The following is a 19,722-nucleotide window of genomic DNA, read 5'->3' as shown; positions in this document are numbered from 1 at the left end:
CACAAAGCGAAGCATTAGTCTGAGCTCTAAAGAGTGGAGGATGGGTTTCTGAAATGTCTTAGATATGGTTTTCTGGAGCAGTATGTTGTGGAACCACCTACAGGACAGGTTATTTTAGATCTAGTATGATGAAATGAAAATATTAATCATTAAACTTGTTGTACAATGTAGAAGGAGGCCACTCGGTCCGTGATGCCTGCACTGGTTCACTAAATTATGTTTGAAACTGTGGTAGTTCCATCTGAAGCAAGGTATTAAATTTGAATTAGGGAAATTATGATTGCAACAGGATGAGCTGGACTGGAAAATATATTAAATACATGACTGTCCACAGGCATTGGACAACTGACAGCAACTAAATATTCCTTCAAGGTGCAAAAACTCAAAAAAGATCAGTCAACCGTAATTCACAAAAGGAAGTTATGCATTATACAAGATTAAAATACAAGTCTTATAAAGTGGCCACTGTTGAGACCTTCATTTTAATTTTGGCTGAAACTGTGAGCTGAGCATTGAAGGTGATCTTTGTACTGTGAACAGCAGCTGGTTTTAAAAACAGAATGAACAAACTGATATTTGTTTATGAAGCCAGGCTTGGAGGCTAATTGCAGGTTGATTTTAATTCAAAGAAGTCTGCAGACATTTCAGTGCTGGACAGGGATTATACTCAAATGTTGGCAGCTGCTCAGATGTTAACATGAACCACCATAAACTGGTTGGCACAAGCCTCTCTAACAAACAGAATTCTGTAAAAACAAGAAAGAGAAACCAATCTTTTTTGGTTGACAGAAGGATTGTGGCTGCCAAAGCAACAGGAAGGAGATCCAACAACAAACAGACTATTTTTTAACTGGGGAGAATATTCAGAAATCTGAACTGCAAAGAAACTTGGGCGGTTTAGTCCAGGATTCTCTTAAGGTAAACCTGTAGGCTGCGTCTGTAGTCAGGAAGTCAAATGCAACGTTGGCATTTATTTTGAGAGGACTTGAATATAAAAGCAGGGATGTATTAGAGGCTTTATAAGGGTCTGGTCAGGCCACATTTGGAGTATTGTGCACAGTTTTGGGCACCTTATCTCAGGAAGGATGTACTGGCCCTGGAGCGGGTTCAGAGGAGGTTCACCAGAATAGTCCCAGGATTGAAAAGCTTAACATATGATGAATGTTTGAGGACTCTGGCACTACACTCATTGGGCTTTAGAAGAATGGTGGGGGCGGTCTAATTGAAACTTAGAGAATAATGAATTTCCTGGACAGAGTGGATGTTGGGAAGATGTTTTCATTTGTAGGAGAGACTAGGACCTGAGGGCACAGCCTTAGAGTAAAGGGAAGACCTATTAAAATGGAGATAAGGAGAATCTTCTTCAGCCAGAGAGTGGTGAATCTATGGAATTCACTTCCACAAAAGGCTGTGGAGGCCAGGTCACTGAGTACATTTAAGACTGAGGTAAGACTGATTATCAAAGGGATCAAGGGTTACAGGGAGAAAGCAGGAGAATGGGGTTGAGGAACTTGTCAGCCATGATTGAATGGTGGAGCTGACTCGATGGGCCGAATGGCCTAATTTCTGCTCCTATGTCTTATGGTCTTATATAGGAAAAGCGAGGCTGATCTGATTCGGTTTTCTGTCTTCATATCGTAACACGATAAACAGTGAGAAGTCAGAGGAATGGAACATTTTTAGAATACAGTCCAGGAGGTCCAAGAAATTGATACAGAAATGAAAATCAGAATATTCATGCAATCAAGCAAAAGTAAAAGTTTACTGTACAAGTTTTGACAGGTATGTAAAATTGTAATCTTGACTAGGACAAGTGTGGGTCCACTTCAAGCTGAGCCAGAAGAATCAAGAATGAGAAATAGCAGAGAAAATGACAGAGGAATTATTACTTTGTGTCTGCTTTTAGTGAGGAAGGCACAAGAAATGACATAGAGAGCCAAGTGACAAGGAGAATGAGGAGTTGAAGAAAATTAGTTGTGTAACAATGTTGCTCTGGACAAATTAATGTGGCTGAAAATTTATAAGTCCCTAAGACCTGACAGTCTACATTGCAAAGTGTTCAAGGAGGTGGCTATACAGATACTCAATACACTGGTGGTCATCTTTCAAAATTCCATAGTTCTGGAATGATTCCTGCAGTTTGAAAGCTAGCAAATGTCAACCCACTATTTAGAAGGGATCAAGAGAAATAGTAGGAATCTACGGACCTATCAATTATACATCAGCAGTAGGGAAATGCTTAAATCGATCATAAAGGATGTGACAAACAAACACTTGAATAAAGATGATCCGGTTTTGACATAGTCAGCACAGATTTGTGAATAGAAAATAGTGTTTGACAAACCTGTTGGGAGTTGTTTTGAGGACGTTACTATCAAAACTGATAAAAGCAAGCTGATGGACAGAGTTGAGTTGAATTTTCAGAAGGTTTTTGATAAAGTTGTCCACAGAAGGTTGGTTAGTAAAGTTAAAGCACATGGGATACAGTAGGTAATGTGCTGGCATGGATTAAGGATTAGCCAACATACAGAAAACAGAGTAGGAATAGAGGAGGCATTCCTGTGTTGGTGGACTGTGGCTAATGAGGTAGCAGAAGGGTTGATACTTGGGTCCAAACTGTTCACAACATACAAGAATGATTTGGATGTGGGGACCAAAAGTAATATTTCTAAATTTGTGAATACAACAAAGCTAAGCAGGAGTGCATGTTGTGAGGAAAGTGCAAAACTGCTTCAAAGGATTTTGGTAGGTTTAGTGGGTGTGCAAGAGCGTGGCAGATGGAATATAATGTAAAAAAATGTGAGGTCATACACTTTGACAGGAAGAACAGATGTGCAGAGTACTTCTTAAATGGTCAGTGATTGGAAGGTGTACATGTGCAGCTGGGTATCCTTGTCAATTAGTCACTGAAGGTTAACAGGCAAGTGCAGCAAGCTATTATGTAGACTGACGGAATGCTAGCCTTTATCAGAAGGGGATTTGAGTGCAAGAGCAGTGAAGTCTTGTTTCAATTGTATGGGTGCTTGGTCAGATTGCACCAAATGCTTGGCAGTCCAAATGGCATACTTTTGTCCCTAGCAGGTCAGGCCAAGTGAGGTGAGGAAAGTAGAACTCCTTCTCTAATGGACATGAGTGAACTAGATGGGTTTTTTTTAAAACAGTAATTTGATGATAGGTTCTGCAATTTTAAACATAAAATTACTTTCTTCATTTCACTTGTCTTGATTGGATTTGAACCCATAGTGCCACAGTATTAGTCAGGGAATCCCAATTGTCTGTTCAGTGAGATTATCACCACGGTACCACCATTAAGAACCGTAACAAATCTATTACATTATAGGACACTGATGTACAAAAATTTAATGCATTCATTTGAGTTACTGTTATTTTTAACACAGACATTATTTAATTCAAAATTACCGACTGCTTATAGAATGGATAGGAATTTTGATTGAACTTACTAATTGTTTATACACTACTATTGTATGGTATAATTTTGGAGTGTCTGTGAACTTGAATTTATCACACTTTCTATTTCTTCAGGCCAGTGACCCAGTATGAAATAAAATGCACTTTCACTAAAAATTACATTTATGAAATCACTTGTTCTTTTAATTTACCCAACAATTTGGAATTTGGAAAAAAAAACAGGAGATGTATTCACTGTGACAACAGATTTTATCACTGTGGGAATGATGACCACAGGTGGCAGTATTTCATGAGTTGAATAATGGAGAATAAGAACTCAGGTTTCCCTATATACAAGTAATATTTTAATTACGGTAGCAGTTTTTTTCGCTTTTCCAAACATGCAGTCTAAGTTAGTCTCCTCATTATAAATGTTGTCTGTTATACAGCATTCAAAAGCAAGTGTTGACGATATTAAAGTTGTCTTATTACATGCCAAGGCAGTTCTTGATCATAGGTTGATGTCAAAAGTTATTTCACAGGTGGCATTTGCCAGTGCGAGCTCCAATGTCATGTACTTGCAGAGTGCATTCTTCTGTATCTGATTAACACCCATTTGATCTTTAAATCTAGCATGGCTGTGCTATCTGTGAATTTCAAATAACAGTGACGTGAGCTCATTACATTGTCAGATATATGCACACTATCATGTGCTTTGAATATTTGAAGTCAATCCAGCCATTGCATATGATAGCTGAGAAAAACACATTTACAATGCACAAACAGCTGCAATCACTTCAAACAGCAGCACCACTTGGGTTGGAGCAAAGTAACAGTCAACAGAACATAAAAACATGAGAAGTAGGAGCAGGAGTAGGCAATTCGTCACTGCTATGGCATTTAACATGATCATAGCTGATCTCATCTCAGCCTCAACTCCACTTTACTGCCCAGTGCCCATAACCCTTTAACACATTACCAATTAAAAACCTGTTTATCTCCTCCCTAAATTTATTCACTATCCCGGTGTCCACCATACGCTGGGGTAAAAAATACCACAGATTCATGATCCTTTGAGAAAAGCAATACCTCATCATCTTTCTGCCACCCCTTAAACCTAAGAGATTACCTCTCATTCTGGCTTGCCCCACAAGGGAAACACCAGCTCTACATCTACTTTTATAAATTCCCTTCAGCACCTTATATACCTCAATTAGCTCTCTTCTCACCCTTTTAAACTATAATGAGTACGGGCTTAGACTGTTCAATTTCTCCTCATTAGACAAACAAAAGTGAAGAGTCTTGGGCACAAGGAAAGAAGAAAGAGAAGATGGAAAACGAAATCGTAGCGAGTAAAGAAGGGGAAGAAAAGGAGAAGAGAAGGGAGGAAAGGCCAATTGTAAAACTTGTATTTAATTTCTGCCTCATTAATTAACTCTCTATATGCACTGAACCAGCTTTTGTTGGGAATAGGTAATCCCTGTTCCTATCCTGTTTTGTTTTAAATCAAAGTTTACTCTTAAAATGTTTTTCAAACACGTTGTTGCTTTTTTTTAGAACTCCTCTCAAATATTTTGACTCTACCTCCTTGTTGTACATGAAAAACAATACAGTATTAAGCACAGTTATAGACCAAAAAAAGCAACAGTTTACAGCAGTATTACCTGCATCCTGAAGAAAAATCACAGCATCAGCCGTTAGACTACTCACCATGCCACTACAAACGTTCACAATCACCATATAATCTGATCCAAAACACTGGGATTCAACAGGGCAGAATTTATCACATGACACAATCCAATGGCAAATTAACAAATGGCAAACAAATTTACTTGTTATCAATTCAAACGCCAACAACATCAGTGGTTTTATTGATTGATTTTTAACAGCAAACAATAACAACTGAAGTAATTTGAATGGCAGCTTTCCTACCATAACTGTAGCGGAGTAAGTACTCTTGACAGCAGGAGTGTCAAAGCAGGGAAAGAAGGACCTGTTACACACTGAGTGACCATGTGTAAAAAGGAACGGTTTGGATTTTCCATTTGTTAATTCTGGATCCAGCCACCAAATCTGAAAGTTTGAAAGAAAACAAAATACTTGAGTCATTGAATGCTTTAAATTGCTGTTTTACTTTGCAGGGTTCCCAAGCGGAATATGAGTTGCTGTTCCTGCAACCTACCCGTAGATTGCAGGAACAGCATCTCATATTCTGCTTGGGAACCCTGCAGCCCAATGGTATCAATGTGGATTTCACCAGCTTCAAAATCTCCCCTCTCCCCACTGCATCCCAAAGCCAGCTGAGCTTGTCCCCGCCTCCCTAACCTGTTCTTCCTCTCACCTCTCCCCTCCTCCCACCTCAAGCCGCACCTCCATTTCCTACCTACTAACCTCATCCCGCCCCATTGACCTGTCCGTTCTCCCCGGACTGACCTATCCCCTCCCTATGTCCCCACCCATACTTTCCTCTCCACCTATCTTCTTCTCTAGCCATCTTCGGTCCGCCTCCCCCTCTCTCCCGATTTATTCCAGAATCCTCTCCCCATCCCCCTTTTCTGATGAAGGGTCGAGGCCTGAAATGTCAGCTTGTATGCTCATAAGATGTGCTTGGCCTGCTGTGTTCATCCAGCTCCACACTTTGTTATCTAAGAATTACTCATCCAGGCAATGATTGCCGATCTGTATTTTCCAATTTAGATATAATTATCCTTGCTTAGGCTATCTCTTTATCATATTGAACCAATATTTGTTCTAGTATCGTTTGTCTGACACTGTGATTAGGGGACATGCAGACCCCTCCCACTAGGGACTTATTTCCCATACTATTCTTCATCTCTAAGCCAAACTGATTTTCTATCCTGATCTCCTGAACCAAGGTCAACCAGGGCTATCCCTCCACCTTTAGCAAATACATATTTTTCTTGAATGTTATATGCCCCTCAAATTCAGGACCTAATCTCTGTTATCCTGAAGCCCTGTCTCCATAATGACTATCTGACTGCAATTATTTACAAACTACTCATAGAATCAGAGAATCCCTACAGTGTACAAACAGACCATTCGGCCCAACAAGTCCACATCGTCCCTCCGAACAGCATCCCATCCACACCCATTCCCTTACCCCTACATTTGCCACTTCTAACTCACCCAACCTAAACAACCCTGGGCACTGTGGGCAATTTAGCATGGCCAGTCCACCTACCCTGCACATCTTTGGACTGTGGGAGGAAACCGGAGCACTCAGAGGAAACCCACGCAGTCAGAGGAAGGACATGCAAATTCCACACAGACAATCACCCGAGGGTGGAATCAAACTCGGGTTCCTGGCGCTCTGAGGAAGCAGTGCTAACCATTGAGCCACCATGCTGCCCTACTGATTTATTTAGTTTGTTAATTTGCAGTTCAGCCTCAGATCAGCTCAAACTCTGAGCCAAAGCTGCTCAAACCTCAGCTGTGTCTTCAAATTATGTTGCCAAAGCACAGCTTGTAGTTGTGAAAAGAAGGGACCAAAGATAGATCCTTGAGAAATTCCATGGAAGTGAAGCTACTTTATAAGATTGTCTCAGCTGGATAGATAAAATTGGAACCAAGCAAGTACCTGAGTGATAACTCAATGTAATAAATTAGAACTTTTTTGATTACTTATTAATAATGGAGCTGAAATGTGACAGATGACTTTAAAATCTTTGCATTTGAATAGTGCCTTTCACTAAAGAAGTTAGTTGCATAATAAATATTCCACAGTACTTGACAATCTTTAATAAAGACAGAATAGAGAATTAACCCTGATAATAAAGATAGAAACAAAGAAGGTAGGAGCAGGAGGAAGCCACTCGGCCCTTCGAGCCTGCTCCACCTTTCTTCATGATCATGGCTGATCGTCCAACTCAATAACCTAATCCTGCTTTCTCCCCATAACCTTTGATCCCATTCGCCCCAAGTGCTACATCCAGTCTCGAATACATTCAATGTTTGGCACTAACTACTTCCCATAATAATTAATTCCACAGGCTCACCACTGTTTGGGGGAAGAAATGTCTTTTCATCTCTGTCCTAAATCGTCAACCCTGAATCCTCAGACTGTGACTCCTGGTTCTGCATAAACCCACCATTGGGAACATTCTCCCTGAATCTACTTTGTCCAGTCCTGTTAGAATTTTATAAGTCTCTATGAGATTCCTGCTCATTCATCTGAACTCTAGCAAAACAACCCCAACGTGGACAATCTGTCCTCGTGCATCAGATCCGCTATTTCCATAAGATTTCCATAAAGGCTGTAGTAAGAAAGGAATACAGGTCAGAAAGTCAAGAAGTAGCATTAGTAGAATGAGGAGATTGGGAATAAAAAGGGTCACAAAGAAGACAGAGTTGATTCTTAGCCCATTAATGGAAATTGCATCATCAGAGCAGTAAGCATGAAACAACTGAGACATGTGACAAAGACGATGTAATAATTATGAGGGACCCCATTCTGTATGTAGACTGGACATTTCAAATTGGCGATGTAGTCCAGAAGCTGAGTTTGTAGAATGTTTTTATGATTATTCCTTTGACAGTTTTTTGCAGAATCAACTAGGATAAAGCTATTTTAGATACAGGATTATCTATTGAGAAATGGTTAATCAGTAATCTCACAATACAGGATCCTCTTGGAAAAAGTGATAACAACTTGATATTCTGTTTAAGAACAACATACTTGAGTCCAAAACAACAATCTTAAATTAAAGAAACCTAGTTACATATATTGTAGGTATGAGGGGAAGGGTTCGCCAGGACTGAATACGTACACAGGTTAAAAGCTACAACAGTAAATAAACAGTGGAATTCTTTTTAAAAATGTGTTCAAAATTCTTAAAGAAAATATGCTGTTACAAAATAAAGACTTTAGAAAGATGGCCTATGGATAGTTTTCATGCATAGTTAGGTATTGTATTAAGAGGGAATGCTTTTAAGTTTAGAAATGAACAAAAGACAACCAAAAAGTCAACAAAAAAAGGGAAAAAAGAACAAATGTAAATTAGTTAGGAACTGATTTTAAAGGCTTTCATCAGGACATAGAGAAGAGTAACTAAGTAAATATCAGAGGAAGAGACATTAGAAATTATTATGGGAAATGAGGAAAAGGGAGAAACACTAAACAAATATTTTGTGCTTGTTTTCAAAGTAACAATCAAAAGTATCAGATATAAAGGGTAACCAAATGGCTAGTAGCAGTGAGGAATTAAAAGACCTTAAAATCAAAAGAGAAAATATTTCAGAGAAAAATCAAGGAACTAAAATCTAACACCCTTGGTTCTAAAAGAGAGAGCTGCAAATGAAATGGATCCACTGGTTGCGAGCTTCCAAACTTCTCTAGATTCTATAATGGTCTGAGCTGATTGGAAGATAGCATGTGTAACATTGCTATTCAAGAGGATGTGGAAGGTGCTGTCACAGGGTCCTGCGTAAGGGACTGCAATGTATCATGTAAATGGTAAAACTGCTATAACTGTGCATTGGTGGCACAGGGAGGGAGTGTTTAAGGTGGTGAATGGAGTACCAATCAAGTAGGCTGCTTTGTCCTGGATGGTGTCAAGCATCTGAGGTTTAGTTAGAGCTGCAAACATGCAGGCAGGTGGAGAGCATTGCATCACATTTCTGATGCATAGATTGCAAAGAGGACTAAGAATGCACACCCCTGAATATTGTTTCTAATTACTTAATCATCTAATTCCTTCTTGAATGCGGTAGTTGAACCCATCTCCATTACACTTCAAGGCAGTTGCAGGCACCCTAACTATTCTCAGTTTGAAAAAGCTTTCCCTCTCATAATTTGCTTCATAGAACATAGAACATTACAGCACAGTACAGGCCCTTTGGCCCTCGATGTTGTGCCGACCTGTCATACCGATCTTAAGCCCATCTAACCTACACTATTCCATGTACGTCCATATGCTTGTCCAATGACGACTTAAATGTACCTAAAGTTGGCGAATCCACTACCGTTGCAGGCAAAGCGTTCCATTCCCTTACTACTACTCTCTGAGTAAAGAACTACTCTCTGAGTATCCTTTGCAAATTACATTTTATATGTACTTCCTTGTTCTTGATACTTATGTGACAGAGAGCAGACCCACCTGAGCTATTCATAATTTTGAAAACTTCTATCAAATATCCTCATGGCCTTACCCTTTCCAAGAGAACTACTCCTTACTTCTCCGATTTATGCTCTTAGCTGAAAATTCTCATCCCTGGAACTATTTTTGTAAATCTCTTCTGCATTCTCTCTAATCCATTAACATTCTTCCTAAAGTGTGGCACCTAAAAATACCCCAGGCTGAGATTGAACTGGCTTCTAAGTTAGATTTGTCCCATTTAATGTCATGGGAGTGCCACACATGAAAGCAGGACTTGGTTTCCACAGGACCAGTCAGTGGTCACTTCTACCAATATCATATGAATAAGGAACTAAACCCAGGTGACCCTTCAAGCCTGTTCTGCCATTGAATATACTCATGACTGATCTGATTTTAACTTCAACTCTGCATTCCTGCATACCCCCAATACTCCATCACCCACTTGGTAATCAAGAATCTATCAGCCTCTGCCTTAAAATACTCAAAGGATTTGCATCCACTGCCTTTGAAGGAAGGGAATTCCAAAATCTCTCAATCCTCGAGAAATATTTTTTCCTCATATCTGTTTTAAATGGACAGACTCAGTATTTTTAAACTATATCCCCGAGTTCCAGATTCTCCCACAAGAAGAAATGTCCTTTCCAAATCCCTCAGGATCTTGCATGTTTCAATTATGTCACCTTTGACTCTTCTTCACCAGAGAACAAAGACCGAGTGTGCCTAGCCTTTCCTCACAAAGCAATCCACGCTTTCCAGGTACTAGTCCAGCAAAGCATCTCTCAACAGTGTCTGATACATTGGCATCCAAAAGTACAGTTCCCTAGATGGAGTCTCACCAATGCCCCCATAACTGAAGTATAACTTACCTTGCATTTAATTTTAAATTTTTTCATTTTGTGGGATGTGGGATCTGGCCAGCATTTCTTGCTCATCCCTATTTGCCTTTTAACAGGTGGTGGTGAGCTGCCTTCTTGAACCGCTTCAGCCCACCTATCACAGGATGACCCACAGTGCCATTATGGAGGGAATTTTGACTCAGCAAGTGAAGGAACTGCAATATATTTCCAAGCGAGGATGGTGAGTGGCTTGGAGGAGAACTTGAAGTTGGTAGCGTTTCCATATACCTTTGTCATTCTAAATGGAAGTCGTCATGGGTTTGGAAGATGCTGCCTGTTGATGTTTGGTGAATTTCTGCTGTGCATCTTGTAGATAGTACACACTGTTGCTACTGAGCGTCAGTGGTGGTCTGAGTGGATGCTTGTGGATGCAGTGCCAATCAAGCGGGCTGCTTTATCCTGGAGGGTGTCAGGCTTCTTGTATATTGCTGGAGTTGCACACATCCAGGTAAGTGGGGAGTATTTCATCACATTCCTGACTTGTGTCTTGCAGATGTTGGACTGGCTTTGAGGAGTCAGGTGGTGAGTTACTCGCCATACTATTCTTAGCCTCTGACCTGCTCTTGCAGCCACTACATTATGCGGTGAGTCCAGTTGAATTTCTGTCAATGATACCTCCCAGGATGTTGATAGTGGGGGATTCAGTGAGGGGAACACCATTGAATGTCAAGGGGCAGTCATTAGATTGTTTCTTAATGGTTATGGTCATAGCCTGACATTTATGTGGCACAAATGTTACTTGCCACGTGTCAGTCCAAGCCTGGGTGATGGCAAGATCTTGTTGCGTTTGCACACCGACTATTTCAATGTCTGAGGAGTCGTGAATGGTGCTGAACATTGTGCAATCACTGGCGAACATTCCCACTTCTGACCTTCTGGTGGAGGGAAGGTCATTGATGAAGCAGCTGAAGATGGTTGGGTCTAGGATACTACCCTGAGGAACTCATGCAGAGATGCCCTGGAGCTGAGATGACTGACTTCCAACAACCATCAATATCTTTCTATGTGTCAGGTATAACACAGACTAGAGTTTTCCCCCTGATACTCATTGATTCCAGTTTGCTGTCAAGGGCTATCACTCTCACCTCACCTATGGAATTCAGCTCTTTTGTCCATGTTTGAACTAAGTCTGTAATGAGGTCAGGAGCTAGTGGTCCTGGCAGAACCCAAAATGAGCATCACTGAGCTGATGCTGCTAGATAACACTGTTGATGACACGTTCCATTGCTTTCCTGATGATTGAGAGTAGACTGATGGGGCAGTAATTGGTCTGATCAGATCTGTCCAGCTGTTCATATACAGGACATAATTTGGCATTTTTTTCCACATGTTGGATATATGCCAGCATTGTAACTGCACAGGAGCAGCATTGGAGGTGCTTATTGGCAGGTTCTGGAGCACTTATCTTTGATAAATTGCTGGAATGTGGTCAGGGTCCGTAGTCTTTGCAGTATCCAGTGCCTCCAACTGTTCCTTGATAACACGTGGAGTGAATCGAATTGGCTGAAGATTGGTATCTGTAATGCTGAGGACCACTGGTGGATGCCAAGGTGGTTCATCTATTAGTACTTCTGGCTGAAGATTGCTTGAAAGCTTCAGCCTTATCTTTTGCACTGATGTGCTGGACTTTTCTATCATTGAGCTTGGGGATATTTGTACAGCCTACTGATCAAGTGAGTTGATTAATTGTCCACTACCATTCACAACTGAATGTGGCAGGACTGGAGAGCTTGGATCTGATCCGTCGGTTGTGGGATTGCTTAGCTCTATCTATTGTTGCTGCTTTTGCTGTTTGGCATGCAAGTAGTCCTGCTTATTAGCTTCAGCAGGTTGACACCTCATCTTCAGGTCAGCCTGGTACTGCTCCTGGCATGTCCTCCCGCACTCTCCATTGAGCCACGGACTATCCCTGGCTTGATGGTAATGGTTGAGTCAAGATATGCTGGGACATGAGGTTACAGATTGTGCTGGAGTGCAATTCTGTTGCCGTTGATGGCCCACAATACCTCATGAATGCCCAGTCTTGAGTTGCCTGATCTGTTTGAAGTCTGTTCCATTTGGCGCGGTAATAGTGCCACACAATATAACAGCAGTTATTCTCAGTGTGAAGACAGGACTTCGTCTCCGTATGGACTGTGTGTGATTGCTCTTACCAATACTGTCATGAACAAATACATCTGCAGCTGGCAGATTGGTAAGGATGAGGTCAAGTATGTTTTTGGTCTTGTTGGTTTCCTCACCACCTGCCACAGATCCAGTTCAGTGGCTACATCCTTAATTCCCCTTGCAATACAGTCATAGAGTCACAAAGCACAGAAGCAGACCCTTCGGTTCAACCAGTCCATACTAACGGTAAACCCAAACTACACTAATCCTACCTGCCTTCACTTAGCCTACATCCCACCAAACATTTCCTACTCATCTACTTATCTAAATGTCTTTTAAATGCTATACCGGTATCCATACTTCTTTTGGAAGTTCATTCAACAATCAAACCATTCTGTGCGTAAAAGAAATTGCCTCTCTCATCTTTTTTTAAATCTTTTTCCACTCACCTTAAAAATGCCTCCTCATCTTGAAATCCTTCACCCGAAGGAAAAGACACCTGCCATTCTCCTATCTATACCCCTCATGATGTTATAAACCTCCACAAGGTCACCTCTCAACCTCCTAGGCTGTAGTGTAAAAAGTCCCAACCTGTCCAACCTATCCTTATAACTCAAACCTTCCAATCACAGCAACATCCTAGTAAATCTCTCTGAACCCTCTCCAGCTTAATAATATCTTTCCTATAACAGGCAGACCAGAATTGGACACAGTACTCCAGAAGAGGACTCGGCAACATCTGGGACAAGCTTAACACAATGTCCCAATTCCTATATTCAAAACATCTGAACAATTAGGGCAGGCATGCTAAATGCCTTCTTAACCTCTCTATCTGTATCTGTAACTTCAAAGAATTACATACCTGAACTCAAAGGGTCCTCTGTTCTACTAGCCCACCCAAGGCACGCTTTCTATATTCTCATATAAATCATTTATATACATGACAAACAAAAGTGGACCTAGCAATGATCCCTGTGAACAACACTGGTCACAGGTCTCCAGTCTGAAAAACACCTCCCTCACCACTCTGTCTCCTGCAGTTAACCAATTTGTATCCAATTGTCAAGGTCACCCTGGATCCCATGTGATCAAACTTTACAAATTAGTCTACTATGTGGAACCTTGTCAAAGGCTTTACTAAAGCTCAAGTAAACAAAAAAAAAAATCAAGTTTGTGAGGCATGATTTCCCTCATACAAAATCATGCTATGTCTAATCATTCCTTGCCTCTCCAAATGCACACAAATAAACCATAGCATTTTATTAATTTTCCTGGTTACTTGCTGCATCTGTACACTAACCTTCTTTCTTTCATGCATGAGGACGCCCAAATTGCTCTGCATTTCAGAGTCCCACAATTGCTCACCATATCGATAATGTTTTCTTATTCTTCCTAACAAAATGGACAATTTCATACTTAACCATATACTACTGTATTTGCCAGATTTTTGCCCAATCATTTAACCTATCTATACCCCTTTGTAGGCTCCTTCATCCTCTTCACTATCCCTATCTGATTTTATATTTTTGGCTAACTTAGCCAGACAGACAAATCTGCGAATGGGGAGGATGAGATCAAGCAATGTTTTTCCCACCTGTTGGTTGCCTCATCACATGCTACAAACCCAGTCTTAGAACTATGACCTTTAGAATTCAGCCATTTCATAGAAATCACAGAATTCCAACAATGTGGAAACAGATCCTATGGCCCAACAAGTCCACACTGACCCACAGAGTATCCCACCAAGACTCATCTCCCTATAAGTCACCTAATCTACACATTCCTGAACACTATGGGAAATTTAGCATGGCCAATCCACTTAACCTGCACATCTTTGGACTTGGGAGGAAACCGGAGCACCCGGATGTCATCCACGCAGACATGGGGAGAATATGCAAACTCCACACAGACAGTCACCCGTGGGTGGAATCAACCTGGGGTCCCTGGCACTGTCAGGCAGCAGTGCCAGTCTAAACAATTTCTGTCCATAGTGGCGCCACTTTGGATGATGGATATTGAAGCCCCCACCCAGAATTATGTGTCCATGCCAAACTCAGTGCTTCCTCCAAGTAGCATTCAACAAAGAAGACTATTGATTCATCAACCTGGAGGGTGGGGTGGTAGGTGGAAATCAGGTGGAAGTTTCCTTACACATATCTGACCTGATATCATGAAATTTTATAGGGTTCAGAATCAATGCTGAAGAATTCCATAGCAACTTCTTCTCCATATCCAATTGTGCTCTCACCTTCTGACGTGTCTGGAGCATTGTCTGTCAGGTAGGATTCCATAGTAGTGATATCTGTGAGATCGTCTGTAATGTATGATTCTGTGAATATGACAATGTCAGGTTGTTGCTCATCTAGTTTGTGGAACACTAGGCCCTGAGATGGAAAATGAGGACGACTTTGCCAGGTTGATAAAGCTGTGCTCGCTATTTAGATTTCTGGTACCTAGTCTGATGCTAGGTAGACTCTGCAACAGTGTGATAAAATTGAGCGTGCTGTTATGCCACTGCAGAGGGAAGTTAAGAAACAAACCAATTGCTGTGGGTCTAAAATCACATGCAGACCCAGACAGGTGAAAAATACCCCAGTGATTGGGTGATGTAAATAAACCTGTTCAGTTATGTGAAAGAGTACTTGTGAAGAGAATAAAAAGTAGATCAGGTCAGGTAAGGAGGGCAGATTTCTTCCTGCAAAGGACATCAGTGAACCAGATACATTTTTACGACGCTTGACAGTAGTTAGTTGGATTATTAGATCAGTGACATCACCACTAGGTCACAATCTCCCTCCTAATGATTTCCTTGTGGCAAAATCCATCTGATGAATAGCAGGCTTTGAAGTAGCACAACAGGATAGGCACTGGCTAAACAGCTTCAGCCAACTTCCATATTTGGGCGTCAGTGCAAACACCCCCATCTACACCCCCACAACCACATGCGCGCGCGCGCGCGCTGCACATTACTGAGGACTACTTCTGCAGTCTAAGTGGCAGAATAATCACCTTAAACTCAGCAAATTAAGAGGTGACAGCTCCAGGATTTGCATTTAATAAATAAATCAATTTGATCGGTTCCTGGGATTAGATGTGCTGAGTATATTGGGCCTACAGTTTATGGACTTTAGAAGAAATGAGAAGTGATTGCTTGGCTGGAACTCTACTCATCGAGAATTTGATAAGAATTGCACATTTATTGCACTTAAATTTAAATTGTTAGCTCAATGTGTTAGTCATCTTGAAGCAGGAGAATAGTGCTCAAAGGGCTTGCAAATTTAGAAGTTATCCCAATTCAGATCTTTAATAGATTGGTAAAAAGTTGAAAGAAGATTCTTTTAAACTACCAGGGGATAGTGCACAGTACAAAATTTTCACACTAATTTACACAAAGCCAATGATTAGTGGCCGTTATAAGTATACCTGGTCTTTAGCGTTTGCAGCTTGCCCAAAGAAATTGCAAGATATAAATGTCTGCCAAGTTTTGAGCAATGTATTTTTAACAGATGTCAAGCTCTGGACACAGTACAGAAGGCGTTTCCTGTGATGCTAACAAGTCTATGAAACTAGGGCTCTTCCAATTAAAATTATGAAAGTTAAGAGAAGATTTGGTGTTAGTTTTTAAAATTGAGATGTTTTTACAAGGGTCCCAATCTGAAACATCAACTTTCCTGCTCCTCTGATGCTGCCTGGCCTGCTGTGTTCCTCCAACTCCACACTGTGTTATCTCTGACTCCAGCATTGGCAGTTCTTACTATCTCTAAAGAAGCTATTTTCACAGTCCAGGTGATGAGGAATAGAGGGCATAACTGTAAAAGTATTGCTAAAAAACCAAAAGGAAAAGCTGTAAATCAGTTAATGTACGGGCAATGTGGAATGATGGGAGTTGGTTTAGCTCAGTTGGTTTGCAAAGCACTGCGGTGCCGATTGTGGGAGTTCAATTCCCATCACCGGCTGAGGTTGCCAGGAAGAACTCTCCTTCTCAACCTCTTACCTTGTCTAAAGTATGGTGGTCCTCAGGTTAAATGACCTCCAGTCATCTTCCTAACGAGACTGCAGCCGTATGATATGTTAAGACAAAGGTGACTCATACACCCTACGTGGAACGTTAGAAATAGCAATGGGAGAATACCCATAATGAATTGACATGGCTCTGAAATGTAAAACTTCAAAGCACTCTGAAGAAAGTGGATAGCTTTTTCAGACAGCTGTCACAGTCACGACAGGATTTTACAGCTTCAAATGATCTGATTCTGTGTATTGACTGTTGGTTTTGAACTTGTTACTGTACACTTTTTATATCAATTATAATGCAAATAATAATGCAATTTCATGGTAACTTATACAATGATAATTAGAATTTGTGCAATCACAGTTGATTTTGTACAGCATGTCCCAATGTAGAATTCTATCACAAGTTGTAAGTTTTACACTCTAAAAGGTCAAAGGTCACAACATTGACTACAACTAGGGCTGTATACATTCATTCTATTCTTACTGTTCTTTCTGAGTCAGGCACAGATTTTAAGCCTCATTAAATAATTAAATCCAAAGTTCCCCAAACTGTTATGCCACTCAACTTTAGTGGGGGAATCCATCTCAGATCACTACAACACCTGCAGAAAAGAGGCAAAACAGAAAACATGGAGACATCTGAAGTTATCCACACTACAAACTGAGACACAAAGGGAATTAACTGTACAGTAAAGCAAATCAACCTCAAATCCTGTAATTATTTTGTGGTGATTTTACAATTTACACAGTTAAATTGTTCAAGAGAGGTATGAATGAATAAGTACTTCGTTCCCTTCTTGGGTTGAAGGCAGTCTGACAAGAGGGGACTGAGTTTGGAGCTTTTTGTTTTGTAAATGGTCCCACCTGAGAGAAAAAAAAGTGGTTGAGCACTTACCGCCGGCCCATCGGCTGTAGTGTACCTGATGATGATCTGGAAGTTGCTGAGAGGTTTGATGGCAGCCGGCAGGGTTATCACTAAAGAGGAGCCATAGTCGGTGAAAGGGTCGAGGCGGTGACTGAGGGGCCAGCTGTTTTCCCCCGAGCTGCACCGACATTTAGCGTTGACCGAGCGGATGAGCAGCGACTGGTGCGAGTCCAGGACCAGGCTCTGGGTGTCGGGATGGAGACAGACCAAGTCCAGCACCTCCACCGCCTGGATCTCCCGGCTCGGGAAGTTGATGTCCAGCTCCAGGTGGAAATGCTGGATCTGGAAATGCTGGAAGTTGGAGGCAGAGGCGATGTCGACAGGGCAGTCCCGGGACGGATCCAAACTCTCGCTTTTAGCCGAGCCGGTCACAACTTTCCGGCAGCAGCAGAAAGTTGGCCGCTCGAAGGCAGCAGCCATGGTCCAGCCGGAGGAATACAAACAGAAAAAAAAACACAGAAAGGTGGTGGTGGGGGATTAAAATATAATAAATCACCAAAGTTAAAACTTGGGAACACGGAAAAGATGGCGTCGACCAACTCAACTACGTGAAATCCATCAGATCCCGGGGTCCCAGAAACAAAAACAAACGGGGAAAAACAGCAGAAGCTCTGAGGAACAAAATAGGGAGCCCGAGCGCCGGCAAAAACAGGAAGTAAGGGCTTCGGGCTGAGAGAATGCAGCTCGCTGGGCAACAACTGGAGGGCGCCATAGAGGCCGCATGGCGGCCTGGGCCTGGGCCTGGGCCTGGACAAGCCAAGTCATGCCAGGGCGAGAAAAGGCAAAGGCCAGCAAGGTCAAGACCACCCGAAAGGCCAACCTTTCAGAGACGAAGATGGCAGTGTTTCAACAATCAGTGGACCATCAACTTAAAACCAGCCGGGTAAGTTGGAGGCTAGAGCTTAAGGTTATGTTGGCTCTCAAGATTTCTCCCAGTGTTGGCCATGTCAACTTTTGAAAAAAGTGAGCCGATGATTCGTGAGCCACGACATGCTGACCTGCTCTTCAGCTTTTGCAGCTCGCCTAAAGAAATTTGAAGCCTGGGCTACAGATTTCAAGAGAATGTGTGTGTCTCCAAAGAATTCTGTCAGGTCTGATCAGAGATAATGGGAACTGCAGATGCTGGAGAATCCAAGATAACAAAGTGTGAAGCTGGATGAACACAGCAGGCCAAACAGCATCTTAGGAGCACAAAAGCTGACGTTTCGGGCCTAGACCCTTCATCAGTGACCCTTCATTCAGGTGTGTCCAGTGGTTTTTAGGATGCAAACAGCTGGTGGTGTTGGAAACACAGCTTCAGCCAGAACTGGACGTACAGGTTTTGAACACTCTAATTCAATCTACAATAGTGAGTCTGTGGGATTTGTGATAGCGGTAGAGTGACTAAAGAGACCAAAACTAAAAGTTGGGACACTTTAAAAAGGCGTACAGTGGTACGACTTAATGGTTGATTTGTTGAATAACCATTGACAGAAAGCTGGGGCAGGCACAATTAAAGGAGGTAAGCCAGGAATGGCATCAGGAATGTCAGGCAGTGGAAGAGTGCCTGTGGGACTGCTTGGAATTGGTGGACTGGATGGTATTTTATTACTCAGCAGAAAACCTAAATGAGTACACTACCAGCATCATGGATTTCATTAGCAAATGCGTGGAGAACTGCTTGCCAAAGTCAATCCAGGTGTTCCCCAACCGCAAACTTTGGACGAACCAGGAAATCCACTTCCTACTGAAGACCAGGCATGCAGCATTCAAGACAAACGACCCAGACCTATAGAGAAAATCTAGATATGATCTCTGCAAAACCATCAGAGATGCCAAGAGGCAGTACCAGAGCAAGTTAGAGACCCAAACCAATCTTAGAGATACCCACCACCTATGGCAAGGTCTAAACAATGTAACAGGATACAAAATGAAACCGAGCAAGATAGCGGACAAAGCCACATCCCTCCTTTATGCGCTCAATGCTTTCTGTGCTCTGTTCGAGCAGAATGCTGATGGTGCAGTGGCACCTGTCCCAACAGCCCTGGACACACCTGTTCCCTCCATCACTACTGCACACATCAGTGTGGTCTTAATGGGAGTCAACCCAAGGAAAGCGATGGGCCTGGCCGGAGTCCCTGGTCGTCCACTTAGATTCTGTGCTGCCCAGCTGGCAGGTGTTCACTGACATCTTCACCCTCTGTATCCTCCAAGTCCCCACCTGCTTCAAGAAGACCACCATCATCCCAGTAATTAAGAAAGCCCATGCAACATGCCT

General features: G+C 41.9%; 1 protein-coding gene across 2 annotated transcripts in view; it reads right to left on the bottom strand.

The window, feature by feature from the left end:
• rnpepl1 (arginyl aminopeptidase like 1) overlaps nt 1-18,112 on the bottom strand; it is a 58,905-nt gene extending 40,793 nt beyond the window's left edge. For both annotated transcript variants that reach the window (XM_059651124.1, XM_059651125.1), the window contains exons 1-2: nt 17,436-18,112; nt 5,341-5,481 (exon numbers count right to left, since the gene is read on the bottom strand). In XM_059651124.1, coding sequence (XP_059507107.1) covers nt 5,341-5,481; nt 17,436-17,885 — 591 coding nt within the window. In that variant the 5' untranslated portion in view covers nt 17,886-18,112. The remainder of the gene's footprint in view (nt 1-5,340; nt 5,482-17,435) is intronic.
• Nucleotides 18,113-19,722: the final 1,610 nt, after the last annotated feature.

The sequence above is a fragment of the Stegostoma tigrinum genome, chromosome 14 (assembly GCF_030684315.1).
Source record: "Stegostoma tigrinum isolate sSteTig4 chromosome 14, sSteTig4.hap1, whole genome shotgun sequence".
Lineage (NCBI taxonomy): Eukaryota > Metazoa > Chordata > Chondrichthyes > Orectolobiformes > Stegostomatidae > Stegostoma > Stegostoma tigrinum.
The sequence above is the reverse complement of the archived record's forward strand: the minus strand, read 5'-3'. Positions and strand labels throughout refer to the sequence as shown.